At 49.0% G+C, this 16,634-nt stretch overlaps 1 protein-coding gene across 11 annotated transcripts in view; it reads right to left on the bottom strand.

Annotated features, from left to right (window-relative positions):
• The window catches only part of TMEM229B (transmembrane protein 229B), a 38,909-nt gene extending 22,660 nt beyond the window's left edge, over positions 1 to 16,249 (bottom strand). The window contains exons 1-4 of one of the 11 annotated variants that reach the window (XM_027572034.2): positions 15,298 to 15,626; positions 11,005 to 11,179; positions 9,567 to 9,670; positions 9,348 to 9,427 (exon numbers count right to left, since the gene is read on the bottom strand). Coding sequence is in view for 3 of the 11 variants with exons in the window: in XM_027572023.2 (XP_027427824.1) it covers positions 9,372 to 9,427; positions 9,567 to 9,670; positions 15,645 to 16,111 (627 nt within the window). In the remaining 8 variants the exon portion in view is untranslated. The other 10 variants (XM_027572023.2, XM_027572029.2, XM_027572032.2 and 7 more) reach the window with 10 other exon arrangements.
• Positions 16,250 to 16,634: the final 385 nt, after the last annotated feature.

The following is a 16,634-nucleotide window of genomic DNA, read 5'->3' as shown; positions in this document are numbered from 1 at the left end:
ATACCTGTAAACCCAGAGAGGATGGCTGGTAAAACTAGGGGGCAAAATGTTGATGAGCAGGATATTTATATGGTCTTCAGGTGCCTTCCCACAGACTGCTTATTAGTAGCAAGGGAAAATTAGTAAACACACAGTGAAGAAATTAGACAACACCTTGACCGAGAGCTCAAACTTAACATCACACATAAGGGGCAGATGGCCAGACAGTGCCTCTGGACGTAATACACTGAAAAGAACGCAATGTCATTCATTATGTCCCCATCGGGAGTGTATAACCCCGTGCCTGAACATGAGGCAACATCAGACAAAATCCAAAGGGAAAAACATTCTATATTTTTTTTAAAGGCAGAGGAAAAGGCTATATTCTTCGAAAATGTCAATGTCCTGAAAGCCAAAGACAGGCTCTGGAACAGTTCTAGATGCAAGGGGACTAAAGGGACATGACAACTAAATGCAGTATGGGATTCCAGAAGGGACCTTGTACTGGAGACGGGGGAAAACCATAAAGGACATTATTGAGTCAGTTGACAAAACTGGAATAGCGCCAGCAGATTAAAGTATCATATCAACATTCAATTTGCTGAAGGTTATATAAAATGACATTCTTATTCTTAGAACACCCGCACTGAAGGGTTTGCAAAGAAAGGGCCATGATGCAGGCAACTCTCTCTTAAATAGTCCAGAAAAAGGAAAGAGAAAGGGAACATAAGTGATAAAGCAAATGAGGCCAGATGTCAAAAAGACTGAATCTGGATAGAGTATATTGGGTGTTTTGTACTAGTCTGACAGCTTTTCTATAAATTTGAAATGACTTCCAAATGCAAAGTTTTGGGGGAAAAAAAACACAACAAAGGGGGCCCCTTCCACCAGACAGGGTGTGGGGCAGGGGTGGAGCAGACATAGAGGGTGAATCCAGGGACGACATTAGTCATCACATGTTGGCATTGGGCACAAAATTTCCAGCTCTGCCAAAATTTCTTCTCCCCAGTTTCGACCTCACCCTTTTCTTACTTCTCCATCCATTTACTCCTTCCTCTCCCCAAGGTCACCAGTCTTCCAGGAGGCCTCCCTACTAATACCAGAGGGCAGGACTGATTCACCCTTTGGGTCTATACTTACTATATGTAGTTAGTATCTTCTGGGGAAGGTTTTGGCATCTCTTTTGTCCACAAGCCCACCATAACGAGTCAGGTTGTATTTGTTAAGCCACAGCCTTCGAGGTGTTATATGGTATTTCTTCTCCCAGCCCCCCCAAATTTTGTGGCTAGTCCTATTCATATGGCTTGACTTTTAGGCCTGTAGGCCTTATTCCTCCCTTTGGAGATCTCACGCAGGCTTTCCAGGGTGTGCGCCCCATTTCCCATAGCCCACCGCCATTGCCACCACCTGACTCCAGTGTAAACCTCCCCCCCCCCCCCCACACACACACCCTGGTGTCGTCAGTCACAGCTGGGTGTGGTCACAACACACAGTTACCGCTGTCTCTTGAAGCAGCCTCCCTGTGGGCTAAAGGGAATCAAGCAAACCATCACATTGTACAAATTCATTTATTAATTCAGAAGTCCTATTCACATCTTTTATGTGCAGACTACTCAGCGCTAAGGAGGTTGGAGTATGAAAACTGAAGCACAAGAGGGGGGCTGGTTGTTTTCAAACACTAGAAATATAAAATCTTGGAAATCCTACTATCAAACACCAGAAAACTAATTGTAACAGTAACTTTCACTTCTCACAGTGCTTTTCACTTAAGCCCTTTCAAAGTTCATCTCATTATTCATGCATTCATTCACATGTTCAATAAACAATTACTCAGGATCTGTGTTGGGCCACCAGGGACATGCAAAGGCTGGAGAGGCCAAGGCCCTACTTGGGCCACAGGAAGCCACCGTTCTACGCGGCCTGGACCACCCAACTGGCCTGGATGTATGTGCTTAGGGTGCCGGCCATGATGGGGCACCAAAGAAAATTATTTAAAAGGAGAGAAAATGAGAGGGGAGTCAGAAAGAAGCTATTGTGGCTTCAGTGCACCAATAAATTTTGCTGTTTCTAAAAACATGACTCTATCTTAGAACTTAGAATTATATTAATTTATGTTTAATTATTTATGGGACTATAAGTGCATCAGTGCTGACCACCTCTAAAGATCTTGATCCAGCCTAGACAGTAAGTAGAGGTTGCAGTCCTGAATGCTGACAAGAGTCGAGCAGCCAACTCAAATCAGTAAAGATATAAGTGATATATATATATATATATATATATATATATATATATATAGTGAAGATATAGTGAATATATATTCTATTAAGAAAGTAGGACTAAGGGTGCCTGGGTGACTCAGTCAGTGAAACTCTTGATTTTGGCTCAGGTCATGATCTCAGTGTTCGTGAGATCGAGCCCCGAGTCTGGCTCCTCACTGCGCGAGCAGCCTGCTTAAGATTCTCTCTCCCTCCCCCTCTGCCCCTCCATCCCACCTCGTGCTCCGTCTCTCTCAAAAAATAAAATAAAGCACACAGGACTGATAGGACTTGGCAGGGATTCCTAGGGAGGGGGCGGGAGTCAAGGGTGACACCTAGACTTTTGACTTGGGCAATAGCAGTGTCATTCTCTGAGAGAAGAGGATACAAGGAGAGGGGAAGAAACAACCCACTATGTGCTGCCTTTCAGATGCTCCAAGTCTGAGCTGCCCACAGCCTCTGGTTGGAGGCAGGTCAAGGGCCCTCAGCTGAATGAAGCAACACAGAGCGAGGCTCTGGGGAGAAGGGGAGAGGGGTGATATCCGGGGCTGGCCGAGGACAAGGCACTGTGAAGGGGTCTGAGCTAGGGCCAAGGAGGCAGGAGGACCCCCAGGGAAGGAGCCCGTCAGGAGGAGGGAGCCGGGGGGTGTCAGGGGCCATGGTCAACTGCAGAGTCAAGTCAGACGGGCTGCAGAGATTTAGCAGCACGGAGGCCACTGGGGGCCATTCAGTAAGGAAGAACCACCACAAGAGGAGGTGACTGAGACAGTGTGTACTGATGACTCTTGAGGATAACTCTTTTGAGAAGTCTGCTTGTGAAGGGATGGAGATAGAAGAGCTGCTGGAGAAGTAGCGATGAGGGGGTATCCCTTCTCCCTCCCTCCTTTCCTAGATAACAGAGACCTAAGGAGGCTGAAATGCTAAGAAAAAAACCACACAGCAAGGGAGCACTTGTAGATAGGAAAAGTGCTGTGGGGTACACACGGATGCTCTGGCCATGGAGGAGAGCACAACGAGCCCCAATCCCGAATGCCAGCAGGACACATGCATCATCATAACCCCCTTCACAGAGAGGAAAGCCAGGCATCCGGAGTTAAGGTCATGCAAGTACTGAGGCGCTAGAGCCCAGACCTGGAACACAGTCCTTCTTCCAGACTTCCAGACTAGTAGTTCTCAATGGGGCCACCCCAGGGTTGGAGGGAGCCTCAGTCAGCACCATGGTGGATGGGGGTGCTTACAGGTCCTTAGAGGTGGGAACCCGGAATTCCCACAACAGTCCACAAACAAACTCTCCCACATGACTTTAGAACATTCCACTGGATATTCACAGAAGTGAAAAGCCCATTTATAATCATCTGCATCTAGAACTAAACTCCCTTTCTGAAATAAACACAGAGGATTTTTTGCATGGTCTTAACATATACTGAATTGTCTGGGAATGCCATCACAGTGCAATTCGAGGGGATACTGTACCTCATAATCTTTGGAACTTGACCAAGAGTGGTTGACCATCTGGGAAAATCACGTCAACCTCAGCAGCACCTCTCCTGGTGTCTGAGTCACCCACACAACACACCTGTATCCTGTGGGTATTTGTGGCTGTTATATTCTCAGTGAGTCTATGTACAGGCTCAAGCATCTGCCTTCTTCCTTCTGTTTTCCGTGTAGTCGTCCCCAAGCAATTACATACTAGAATACATGACATTGTATTATAACTAACTATTCCTTTATTTCTCTTTTATGTTACATTTAGGGTATTATATTGATTTTTTTAACATGTGTATATGTAGGTCGTATTATTTAGGAATTTTATTCAGGGTAATCAGAAGGCATTACAAATATTTGCTAGATAAAAAGGGGGCACCATTCCAGATCATGTGCCCCTAGAATCAAGGGGAAACTGCAGTGCCAAGAGGAATCAAGGGGTGAAGAGAATTACAGTGGCTTCAAAAGATCATGCCATGGAAGAAATTTAATGGTCTGTTACGGATATCGACATGAAGCTCCTGAATGATGGGTGTACAGATAATGTGGTCAACTTATGGGATATAAGAGAACTATTCAATTGGGCACCTTTGGGAAATTTCATCTCCATGATTAATTTAAATTATACTATATCTCAGCATTTTCCAGCCTAAAGATAATGGGTAAAAGACCACAAGGCATCCATAGGACCTGGGAAACGATAAATAGTTCAATGTCTGGAGGCAAAGGTGTGTTTAGAAGAAGTCAAAGAAATAGGTGCTAGGATTGGTCTGGGGAACATCTTCTTAATGGATGAGAAGATGAGTAAACAGTATGTAAGAGGATGCTTACAGATATTTATGGAAAATGCTGTATCGTGAGGAATCACGGACAGGAATAGGGATAGAGAAGTGATCTCAGAGGACCTCCACTAGGGTAAAAGGCAGGCCAGAAATACTTCGGGCTCAGATTCTGAGAGGGATGGTTATATTTAATGGTGGGAGAAAGATGGCCTGAATTCTCATAAGCACACCCATCACTGACAAATAGGGACTAAGAGCTGGAAAAAAAAAAAAAGGTGTCTTTCAATCAAGAGGGGATAGCTAACTGATTCATGAGTCTTCCCCCATCTGAGGACACCCAGGGCCTGGGAAGAGAGGAAGAGAGCAGCCTGCCAGCTTAGAGTGCCAATGGAAGGTCCAGAAACAAGACGTCTGAGCCTGGCTCTTCTACAAACACTTGCAACTCTATCACCTCTCAGTTTCCTCATCAAAAGATGAATAAGGGCACCTGGGTGGCTTAGGTGGGTAAGCGTCTGCCTTCAGTTCAGGTCATGGTCCCAGGGCCTGGGATCGAGCCCCACATCGGGCTCCCTGCTCAGCGGGAGGCCAGCTTCTCCCTCTCCCACTCCCCCTGCTTGTGTTCCCTCTCTCACTGTGTCTCTCTCTGTCAAATAAATAAATAAAATCTTTAAAAAAAAAGATGAATAAAACACAATGGAGGGGCGCCTGGCTAGCTCAGTTGGTAGAGCACGTGAACCTTAATCTCATAGTCATGAGTTCGAGCCCCACATTGGGCACAGATAGTACTTTTTAAAAAAAAACACACAATGGAACGCTTTAGATTCCATCATTGTACATTTTTCTATTGTTTTCACGTTTTCCCAGGAGCATCTGTGTGTGTGTGTGTGTGTGTGTGTGTGTGTGTATGTGTGTGTGTGTATTTATTTATTTAATGTCAGGTCAAAGTAGCTATAGGAACTATCAATCAGATTGACTCTCACGTGAGTAGCTGCATCACATCCTAGAAAAAAGTAGAGGAACCAGGCTCACTTGGGCTCCAAAAAGCATCCAGATGTAGGAAATGTCTCTAGGAACCAGTTTACAAGTCTCTCTGGAGAGCTGATTCAGCCAAGGAGCCAACAGGACTCCACAGGTTGAACTGAGCTGCAAATACCCAGCAGGTAGCTCCCACTCTAAGGACACACCAGTTCATCCCAGAAACAGGGATGTGGGAAGAAGAAAGCCTTCTTGGTTCAGGAGTCATGCAGGGCTGGGATTAGGAAGGCGGGTAAGGCAAGAGAGGCACAAACTTTAAGGAGGCACCAAAAACACTTACAAATCAAGTTACACGATCTCGTAATGCAATATTTTTAAAAAATCAAATTGGTAAACAAAGTCATGTTGCAATCAGAGCTGGGATTAGGGCAAGGCCGACCAGGCAAGGGCAACATGAGGTTCTCTGATGTTAGACGTGTCCTGCTTAACAAAGGCCAGTCCCACCTGCAATGCCAACAGCACCTCTGTGGACAAGCACCACCCAGCACCACCATCCCTTTCCCAAATTCAGAATTCAGAATTTTTTAGATTTTTTTAAAGAGGTGATGTAGAACACATCCCGTGGATTACATCATCCCCACAACACGGTTTGGGGCGAGCACCTCAATTTAACACATTAATATTTCTGCAATCAGACCTATGACTAGTCACGCCCCTCCATTGTGTTTGTCCTGAGCAGGTATTGCCATTACGTGAGTTAAAGAAAAGTTTTTTGGTTTTAGAACGTTTTGGATTTTGACACTGCCGATAAAGGCGTGGTGGGCTTTAAGGCATTACATTAGGTCTCTCAAAGATAAAAGGCAGCAGGTTGAACCCAAACATTGATCACCCAGAAGAAGGTGAATCATAAAAGTTGGTCAAGCCCAGGGCAGACTTAGAGCAGTGCTTCCCACAAGTCAACCAACTAATAGTCAATCCATTTTGTGTGTAAAACCTTGTGCAGAGTCCTGGGAGGTAGAAGACCGGCAAGACACACAGTTCCCACCCTCAAGAGCTTAGAGGTTAGGGGGGACAAGAAGGTAAACATAAATCATGCTATACTGAAAACTGAAGGGAGCTAACCCACACTCACACTTTACAAATGTTTGAAACCATTACAGAAGGGGAGGAGGATGGGGGGCATGGGGAAATAGGTGATGCAGATTAAGGAGGGCACTTCTGATGAGCACTGGGTGTCCTCCATAAGTGATGAATCACTAAATTCTACACCTGTAACTATTATACACTGTGTGTTCACTAACTGGAATTTAAATAAAAATTTGGAGGAAAAAAATGTTGAAACCAAGGTTCAGAGAGGTCTCAGGCCTTGCACAAGTTAGCACCAGGCAGTTAACTGCACAGAGAGATCAGAATCTGAGTTTGCTAACTGCCCTTCCCTACTCTTTGCAGAAAAGCACATAATAATTGCCAATATAGTAATGAAATTCCAAGAGGAGTAAAAGATCCCAGCTGAAGTGGTTTTGGTCAAACACACCTTTGCAGCAAAGATGAGTCTGACTTGGAGAAAGGACTTTGATTTGGGGAGGCAGAAGAGCAGAGGAGGGCCCTCTGGGCGGGGAGAGGGGGGGAGACATGGGGCGGGGCATGAGTCTCTCAGGGTCCTTGCGCTAGGGGATGAGGCTCCTGCAAAGGGCACAGAGGAACTACCGGAAAGGCAACATGGAAAGCTTGAATGCCAGAGTGAAGAACCCACACTTATGCTCCCGAAGGCAGCATTTGCCAACCATTTGCTTTTCACCTCATGACTTATGGCTGCCCACCACCCTTGTGGGCAGAGATAGCGTGGAGTGGGTTAAAAAAGCATGCTCTGGGCTCAGATTCTTCCCATCTGAATCCAGGCTCTGATGCCAACCCTATGACCTAGGACAAGCTGCTCGACCTCTCTTTGCTCTTTTTGTAGAATGGAAATAATAAAAGCATCTCCCCCACAAGGGTTAAATGGAAGAGCATGTTTCTGGGACTGCTAATAGTACCTGGCATTATGAGCACTCAAGTGTTAGCTGTTGTTAACCTATTTATTTAAGTTAAATTTATTTAAGTTAAATTTTTAAATATGTGCTGCAGCCTTATCTCGAGCTATAGTATCTGTGACGTAACGGGATTCTTGTGACAATTATGGTTTTGACACACATATAGCTAGAGGTTTTCATTTCATCATATTGCAAGAGAAGGCTGGCATGAGACCTGAGCAGGTCTTGTCCAAGAGGGCCACCCAGACAGACTGTAGGACCTTAGCTGGAAGAAGCTTGAGGTAAATCACTGGGTTTTATGGGCTCATGAAAAAATAATGATCTAGAATAGAGGATAATTTGCTCTTTTCAAGACAATCAGAAGTGAATGATCCCAGCAACTGGTGGGGAGGAGCCTCTGAGGAAGCCATGAACACAGCCACAAGAGAGAATCAGCATCAAATACCTGCTAGGCCTGGGAAGCTGGAAGCTGAAGCCGGCAGACACCAGTACTGCCCAGGTAAGCCATTTCCTGTCCCTCCCAGCCCAGTGACAAAGGACTGAACAGAGTAAGTATTGAGTTGAGGCTATGTTTTGTGACTTAAAGTGACCACAGGACCTTCTCCTGCCTAAGAATGACCCAGACTGTTATGGGGCCTGAGTTTTCAGCCCAGGACAGGAAAAGAACGAATCCCATTGAATAAGGATAAAGGGACAGTGGGAGACAAAATTAAGTCACTTTCTGAGTACAACCCAATGAGTCTTGTTTCTCTATACTCATTAACTCATTAGAAACATAGCTATTTAAATGAAATGTTTTGTCCCTGTACCAACTGAAATCATCTCCCATGTTCCCAGTGGTACGGTAACCACTGGGCATAATGGGATTAAGGGCAGTAAGGAACCAAGAGGAAAAGCAAGGCAGGCGGGGACAGAAAAGACTGGTTTGGTGGGTTCAGTGGGAATTCACTTGCTCCTCAACCTTGAACATGATGAAAGGAAAATCGACGAGGTACCAACAGACAGCAGAATCCAAGGGTCCTTGGACAAATGGCTTTGTTCAAAAGGAACTTGAGATGACCCAAATCCACGAACAGAAAGGCTGTGACTCCCTGAGTTTCTGGGCTGAGCTTCCGAGCGGAGTGAGGGCTGCCAGAGGAGGCATGTTCTCACTAACCCCGAGTTACCTGGAAAGCAGCGGTCAAAGCGCCCAGGTCCCGCAGCCTTGGGCTGGGGGGGCTGGGGCGTGGATTCTGGGTTGAACCATGCCCCGGAGTCTGCCAAATCAAGTGCAGAAGGTGCAACATATGCCAAAACACAACTTCCCTGCTGCCTTCGGCTGGGGACAGTTGGAGGATGAGAGGAGTGTGAAGTTAAGTGTTAAGACAGGAGACGAGGCATGCTCCTCACAGTTTAGGAGATGGTGAATACAGGGTAAACAGATGCCACCTCTCAGCTGCCCCACTTAAACAGTCAAAGGAGAAATGACCTAACCCAGTCCCCCTTCCCAAAAGGGACTTACTCCTGCTCTGACTTTGTCCCTTAATTTGGCTTCCTTCTCCTTCAACCCCACCTCTGTTCTCCCAGCTCTAACTTCCTACAATTCTAGACCAGCTGAGTTATTCCCTGAGAAAGGACCAAATTGTCCAGACTCTGCTGGGTCAGCCAGCATTATTGCTGGAGGAGATTTACAAAATCTCTCTTTCAACATCCTCATCTTACATATGAGGAAACGAAAGGCCAAAGCACTCACGTCATGTGGCCAGAGTCACTGAGCCAAGAGAACCCCAATCTCCCTGCCCCCCCGGGATGATGCTCCATTATACACCATCACGCTCACTCTCAAAGTGGGGTCTGCTTACCTCCCCAGACCACCACCTCAATCTTCATTCCTCTTCCACAAACACCTCAAAATGGTAGAAGAGCCTTAGAGTTAACTTGCCTGGAACAAATATGGATGAAAATTATGAGAATCATCTCAATGAACTAACCGGTAACTTTGAAGGGAACACTCAGTGGCCACAAATACTTTCTCAGAAGAACAGGACAGTCCAGTGCTTGCTACCCTTTGCAGAGTATACCTGGGACCCCAGAGTCAGAATCAGGTCTCCACAGCTGGACTCTTAACGATGAGCAGGGGAAGGCCCGGAAACCAGGTTGGAGGATGAGGTCTGGAGTCAAGAATCTGCAAAGATAAGCCATTATGACTGGTGGCAGTAGGGTGACAGAAAGAAAAACGCTGCCCAGAGAGTCTGTTCAGCGAGAGAAAAATTTGGGCATCAAAATGAAATGGGGTTTATGAGATACATTCCTATGCCAAGCAGAGAGTCTGTTCCCCTTATAGTAACTCCCAGGCCATCTGGTCTACTTCCTCAGTGCAAGGTACCAACCTCTCTCTCCTTCCCGAACATTCACTGGGACGTTGTTTTTCAAATAATCTGTACTTCCATCTCCTTTTAACTAGCTGTGTTTAACCCCCATCAGCTCTCCTTCTTCTATCTTACTGACACTATCTCCACGTTAACCTTCTCCTCAAGACTTGTTCCATGCCCTGATCCAAGGTTGCAGAACACAACAGAATCAGACAGATCCCAGCTCACACCCCAGTTTGGGCACTTCTAGTCGTGTGACATGTGCAATCACTTTATCTTTCAGAGCTTCAGTTTTCCCAGCCTGTAAAATGGGGATGATTAGTAGTACCTATCTCATTGCTGTGAGAGAAAGAGAACATATGTCAAGTGATTAGCCCAATGCCTGGCATACAGTAAGTCTTTAAGAAATGGTGGCTGTCACTGTTATCATTGTTATGATCACTGAAACCAGCCGAAGCTCCATTTGTGGAATTAAGGCTTGGAGGGCTGAAATCGGCTGTCCAAGTTCACACAAGTGAATCAGGGAGGGATACAAGATTTTCCTGATTCTGGAAGCCTTTGCCAACCATCGGCTCCTGCACAAATGACATCATTGCCTAATGACCTAGAAATCTGAGTATCTGATCACATCCATGTACCACAGCTGATGATTTAACAAGCACTCACCATGTGCTAGAAACTGTGCAGGCACTACGAAAGCTTTAAGGCACCTATAGGTCATTGTATGGAAGTCATTCCCTTGTTTGTAGCAGGCAAAAACACAGTTAGAAAAACAAAAATCTGGAGCTGCTCCTTGTGTTACCCAGTGCTGACACATTTCTCATCCATATTTGTTTTAAGAGAGAGCTGAAAGTAAGACCAATACCCTGGCTGCCTTAGTCCTGGCTTTCAAAAGTCCTTTTGGATTGGGAATGAGAGGGAGGGGGGACCTACAGACTAGAATGGGATCTGACCAAGGACGGCTATAAAAAAGAAGGTAAGGTTTGGCAGTAAGCTAAAAATAGGTCCCCACCATTGTTCCAAAGCACATCGATTATCGTCTATAAGGTGGGCTTCTCACGGCACCCGGGCCCATCCCTCCACCTCCCGTGCAAGCACTGAAACCGTGGAGCCCAGGAAGCACATTTTATCTTGAAGCATGAATCACCCTTCAGAAGTCCAGAAAAGAATCCTCTCTTTGTGGCTCTTCAATCTCCTTCTTGGCTGGCATCCCTAGATCCTCGGGGCTGGTATCGAGGCCTTAACGAAAACTCAGGGTGAGTGACCTTTCTGATGGAAACCGACCATTCCAGAAACTCATGTGATGGGGTGCCCCTTAAAAACTGAAAGGAAACAGTGAATGAATGAACCAGCTAGAAAGCATTCATCATTCAAGCTCAACTGCGGAAGCAGTCAGAAATGGCTAATCCAGTGTGTTCTGAAGGCGGGGCTTCCAAAGTAGAAAGGAATGGTAGAAAATGCTCTCAGATTATGTGCACCCCCCCATCTATTAGATCTCCCTACATAAGGTTAGGATTTGACAATGCAAGTCTTATCTCTTTTAAAACTGTTATGCTTCTAAAGGATGGAGCCGCAGGAAGGAGCAACCTGAGACCAAGTCCTGTCCATGTACACTGTTGGCCCTAATTTCAAGGACGCTGTCCCTTCTACAATACCAGTCACACTGGGGCCAAGAGCCTGAAAGGATATCAAGCTCTCTGTTGGGGAGCCAGCAGAGTAAAGGATAATGGGCAGCTGGGTGGTCAGAAACAGAAATTGGCAATGACTTTGGTTACTCCTCACATTGCCAGACAGGACTGTGACCAACCCCAAAGATAGAAGCACCAACATCAGAGGAGGGTAGAAAGTTACCTTTCAGAACCATCCTTTAAAGGAGCAGGGGACTAATACCACTCTGTGGCCTCAACCCCACTAAATGTATATATAGGGGGATTGATGTTAAAATGAACATTGAGGACAGCCTTGGGTGGAGGAGAGTAGGAGCCCACACCTACAGGATGGGTGTGAGCACAGGCAAGCGGGCAGGCCCTCCTTTTTTATCTGGGAATGAGACCTGACTGATTCAGCTTCAGCTCTATCCAGGGATGTGAGTTGCAGGGGTGACAGCCACTTCCTTTTCCTTAAATCACAGCAGCATGGAGAATCCCACAGTGCAGAGTCTGAGGCCCATGGGCATCAGAAACAAAACATGTGGGTTCCTAAACTCCATCGGTGGGTCTTCATCTTATTAGGGACTCCTCTAGTGCTTGAGTCTCAAACACGGGGAAATTGCAGGAAAGGAAAACTTGCCCCCCACAGACCGTCACACACACCGCAGCCACTGGCCTAACTCTCAGTGTGGCTCAGTTTCCCTGAAGGGAAACCATAACCAGAAGTGTGGCCTCCTAGCCCATCCCAGAAATCCGCTTCCGCTTCACTTTTCAAATACAAAGCCTCTGACTTCTGAGATGGGGTGGTAAAGCAAGCAGAAGACCTGGCCAGAAAGGCTGTATTTCTTCCTGACATCCCTTCTGACATTCCCTCCTTAGCCAGGTGTTGCCAAAAAGGAAGCTGAGAGTTTGCCAAGTCAGAAATTATCCACACCTTAAAAGGAATGTTCCTGCAATAAAAGAAAAGAAAATAAAAGAAAGAAAGAAAGAAAGAAAGAAAGAAAGAAAGAAAGAAAGAAAGAAAGAAAGAAAGAAAGAAAGAAAGAAAGAAAGAAAGGAAAACCCAAACCACCTTGCCTATAAATTGGGGGTGAGGGGAGAAAGTAGGAGGAAAGTAAAGGGATACAAATTTGAAAATGGCCAGGCTGTGCAGGGAGGGGGGGCAGGCTTAGATTTCCCTTCCCTCAAGGACAGCCAGATCTGATACGGCCTCTGATAAGACCAAATGGCTTCACTTTACTGCCTGTACCCAGGTCTCAACTTGTAACATCAGAGTCCCTGACATCATCAGAGACCCTTCTCAGAGCTTGGAAGGTGACTGTCCCTGATGTCCAGGCTGGACCCTGTCTACCGGGGGAAATCCTACTTGGAAGGAGTTCTAGGATGTCCGGAGAGCAGAGACGGAAGAAAAATACTTTGCAGCCTGCATGCTGCAACTACGCTTTTTAAAACCAGCGCTGAGCTTTCCCTATCACAAAAGCTGTAATTTACCCTTTCCTGCAAAATGACACCTTTCACTTTAGAAACAATATATAAATCTGATACAAGTGAAATAAACCCAGTATAAGTTTCCCTCACTTGCTTCACATCTTTCAAGGACCCAAGGCTCTTAAATCACTTTACAAATGTAAAACTTCCTGTCTCATTGCTTTAAGAGAGGGAGTCCGGGGGCGCCTGGGTGGCTCAGTCGTTAAGCGTCTGCCTCCGGCTCAGGTCATGATCCCAGGGTCCTGGGATAGAGTCCCACATCGGGCTCCCTGCTCAGTGGGAAGCCTGCTTCTCCCTCTCCCACTCCCCCTGCTTGTGTTCCTGCTCTCACTGTCTCTCTCTGTCAAATAAATAAATAAAATCTTAAAAAAAAAAAGAGAGAGAGAGAGGGAGTCGGGGGAGTATCGTTTTCCATCAGACTGTCAGTACATCTGAGGAACAGTCCCCACCAGGGGTGGGGAGGTCAGGCCTCCATATCCTTACTCTCAGTTCTGAGTAAACAGCTTGGGATAAACCCAGTGGGGGGCTGAGCAATAATCAACCCTACCCATTTAGAAGGGAAAGGTCCCCACAAGTCGGCTGGTGGTGCTCTCTGGTCTAGCACCTGCATCTGACTTCCACCACACATGTAGGACTCAGGGGACTTCATTTTCTCCTGCCACCCCTCACTGGCCTGGAACCTCCCTTACTCCAGTGCCTTTGAATGGCCAAAGTCAACATTACATCAGCTTGTCATCTGGCCTCCAAGGACCTGTTGTCTCCCAGTTACCCCTCTCTGTCCCCAATACAAAGCCTTGGGGTGGAAGGCCAAACCTCACCCCAGCCCACCTCATCCATGTCTCCAGAGCAACATGGCCTAACCTGGTCCAACCACTGGTATCATTAGCCCATTCAGGAGCCCGCAGGAGAGGCACCCAACAGTCCAGCTCCCCGCCACCCGCAGTGCCTTCTGCCTCCACAGGCAAGCAGATGTAGTTCTGCCCCGCAACCAGGGGAAAACCTAACTCTCACAGTGCCGTCCTTTCTAAGAGGAAGAAAGCCAATGGGGGCAGCCCTGCCACAGAATGGAAGCTGGTGGTCACATGCGAGCCAGCTTGGGGCTGGAGACACCAGCGACCTGGAAGCCGGCCCATTTGTTCTCTAGAGAGAAAAACAGTATACCACCCCCAGGGCAAGCCATTCAGCCCTATATTTTACCCTTCTTCCTGGTTACAGCAAAGAGAGAAACCCAGGTGGTAATATAACCAAAGTCCAAAGGCCAGAGTCACAGCGCATTTGTTACTCAGTCCTGAGAACACAGGAGAATTGGTGAGCAAAGCCCCCAAGGTTACTCTGGCACAGCTCCCTGGGGTCCTGATCTCTTTCTCCAGGGAGGGTTTGAAGTGGCATCAGAACAGCCTAGCGCCCTAAGCTGGGTACCTGAGGCAACCAAACGTACCCCCGAGAAAACCTGGCAGAGGAAGGAAGGAAGGAAAGGGGGTCAGGTTCTGACCGGTCGCTGAAAGAGGGGAAAGAAGACACCTGGGAAAGAGACCAATGTCTCCCTGCCCTTGCCATGAACAGGGCTGTAATGGTCCCCATCTCAACCCTGCATCTCCCACCCCAGGACCGCGAATCAGAGAGGACAAATGGGAGAGCGGACGGCCAGGCAGCTGGGCCGGGCCTCAGAGCACTGACTCAGAGAAGAGAGGACACCCAGGTGTGCAGTCCACCATCACCCAGTTTTTCCATGCACTCCGGGGAGAAGACGGCAGGGTCATCTTGGCACGGTTCCATCCCCTTCAGGAAAGTCCTCAGCCTCAAACTCAGGAGGGTCAGTGTTTCTCACTCCCATGCCCTGTCTCCCTAGCTCCCACTGAAACTGGCGCCCCCCTCCGCGCTCCCAAGGCGGCCTCAGAGGTGCTCTCCGCCCGGAGGAAGGGGGGGATGTCAACCTTCCGGGCCGGAGATCCCCGCTGGCCCCTTCCTCCTCCCCCCCCACCTCCCCGATACACCTTTGTTTCAGGCGGGGAAAGTTGCCAACGTGCACCCCTTCCCCAACACGCCCCCTTGTGCGCCCATCCCCCGCAGGGAAGCCAAACCCGGGTGCACCTCCTAATCCGCGGCTCGTTCTCCAGCCGGGGCAGCCGCTTCGAAACCGAAAGCAAAGAGGAAGAGGGATCGGGCAGAACCCCCAGCCCGGCCGCCCGGTCTCCCCCATCACTACACCATCCCCGGGCCCCCCGCACTCGGCGCTGCCCGCCCCGCGCGGCCACCTCTACCGGCGGCGAAAAGGCCTCTCCGCCGGCATCGCGGGCACCTACCGGTGCGGGGCCGAGGCTGCAGGCAAGGGCAGGGCAGGGCCGGCCGCCTGCCGGGTGCAGGTGCGGCCAGGAGCGCCGTCTCCCCGGCTCGCTCCCGCTCCTCCTCCCGCGCCGGGACTCGGGGCGCTCTCCTGCGCCGCCTGCTCCCCGCCCCCACGCCCGGAGCTCCGGCTCCCCCCCGCGTCGGGTTGCCGGCCGTGCCTCCCCCACGCCGCCGGCCCTCCAGCGCCGCGCCTAGTCCCGCATTGTGTGGCGGCGCCCGCCGCGGCGGCGCGGGGTCCCGGGGGCTGCAGCCGCCGCTGCCCGGGCCGAACCGAGCCCCCGGCGGCGGCGGCGGCGGCACTCACCCATAGTACGGATGCTGTGCAAACTGCACATGCTCGCGTCTGACAGGCGCGCTGCCTCTGGCCCGGCTTAACTCCTTGCTCGCCCGCTCGCCCGCTCGCCCGCTGGGTCCGCTGCCCCGCCGACCCCGTCGCCCGCCCCGCCGCCGCCCGCCTCCGGGAGTCGACCGCACCCCGGGCGCCTGGAAGCGCGCCCTCCCTCGGCCCAGGCCGTGGCGCAGGTGGCTGCAGTGCAGAGCTGCTCGGCGGTCCCTGCCCCTGCCTCCCCGCCTGCAGCTGAGGCGTCCGCAGGAGCAGGGGGGAGAGGACCAGCCCGCGTCCCTCACCTCCCAGCTTGCAGGAGTTGTGGGGACTGCGCGTACAGCGTCCGCTGTGGGCATCCTGCAGGTCTCCGCCAACTGAGGGCCACGGACCATGTGGTGTTGCAGACCCACTATGTGCCAGCATTGTGTTCTGTGCAATCCATTCATTGAATCAGTCCTGCCAGGTCATTTTTATTGTCCTCATTTTCAAGATGGAGAAACTGAGGCCTATGGAAATTAAGGAATTTGCCTAAGGCAAGGTCTGAAGCTCCAAGGCCCACATTTGGTTTATACTGAAAAGATTAAACACAGGTTGTTCTTTCTGAGGTCAGTCTAGATTTCTTCTCTTAGAAGGTGAAAAAAATTAATGGATGTCATCTGGAAAGCCTGGAGATTCTGGAATATGGATCTTGGGAAATGAGTGAGAGGGCCCTGATATCAGACAGGCTGGTCAGACAGGTCCTAGGTCCTGCAGAGGGGCTGAGCAGGGAGTGGGAATGTAATCCAACCCCTATCCCCACTCCAAGCCTCAGTTCTGGCACTGGGTATGGCAGCCAAGAGGAAAGGACTTTTTTGGTTTGTATGTTTAATTTATAGGTAATGACCCCTGAGGTTGTCTTTTTCTAAACAGTCCATTCTGAGGGGGCAGGCGTCCTTTTCTAATTCACACACAGACCTTAGGTGTGCCTAG

Source organism: Zalophus californianus, chromosome 6 (assembly GCF_009762305.2).
Source record: "Zalophus californianus isolate mZalCal1 chromosome 6, mZalCal1.pri.v2, whole genome shotgun sequence".
Taxonomy (NCBI): Eukaryota; Metazoa; Chordata; class Mammalia; order Carnivora; family Otariidae; genus Zalophus; species Zalophus californianus.
This window is presented reverse-complemented; position numbering and strand designations above follow the sequence as displayed.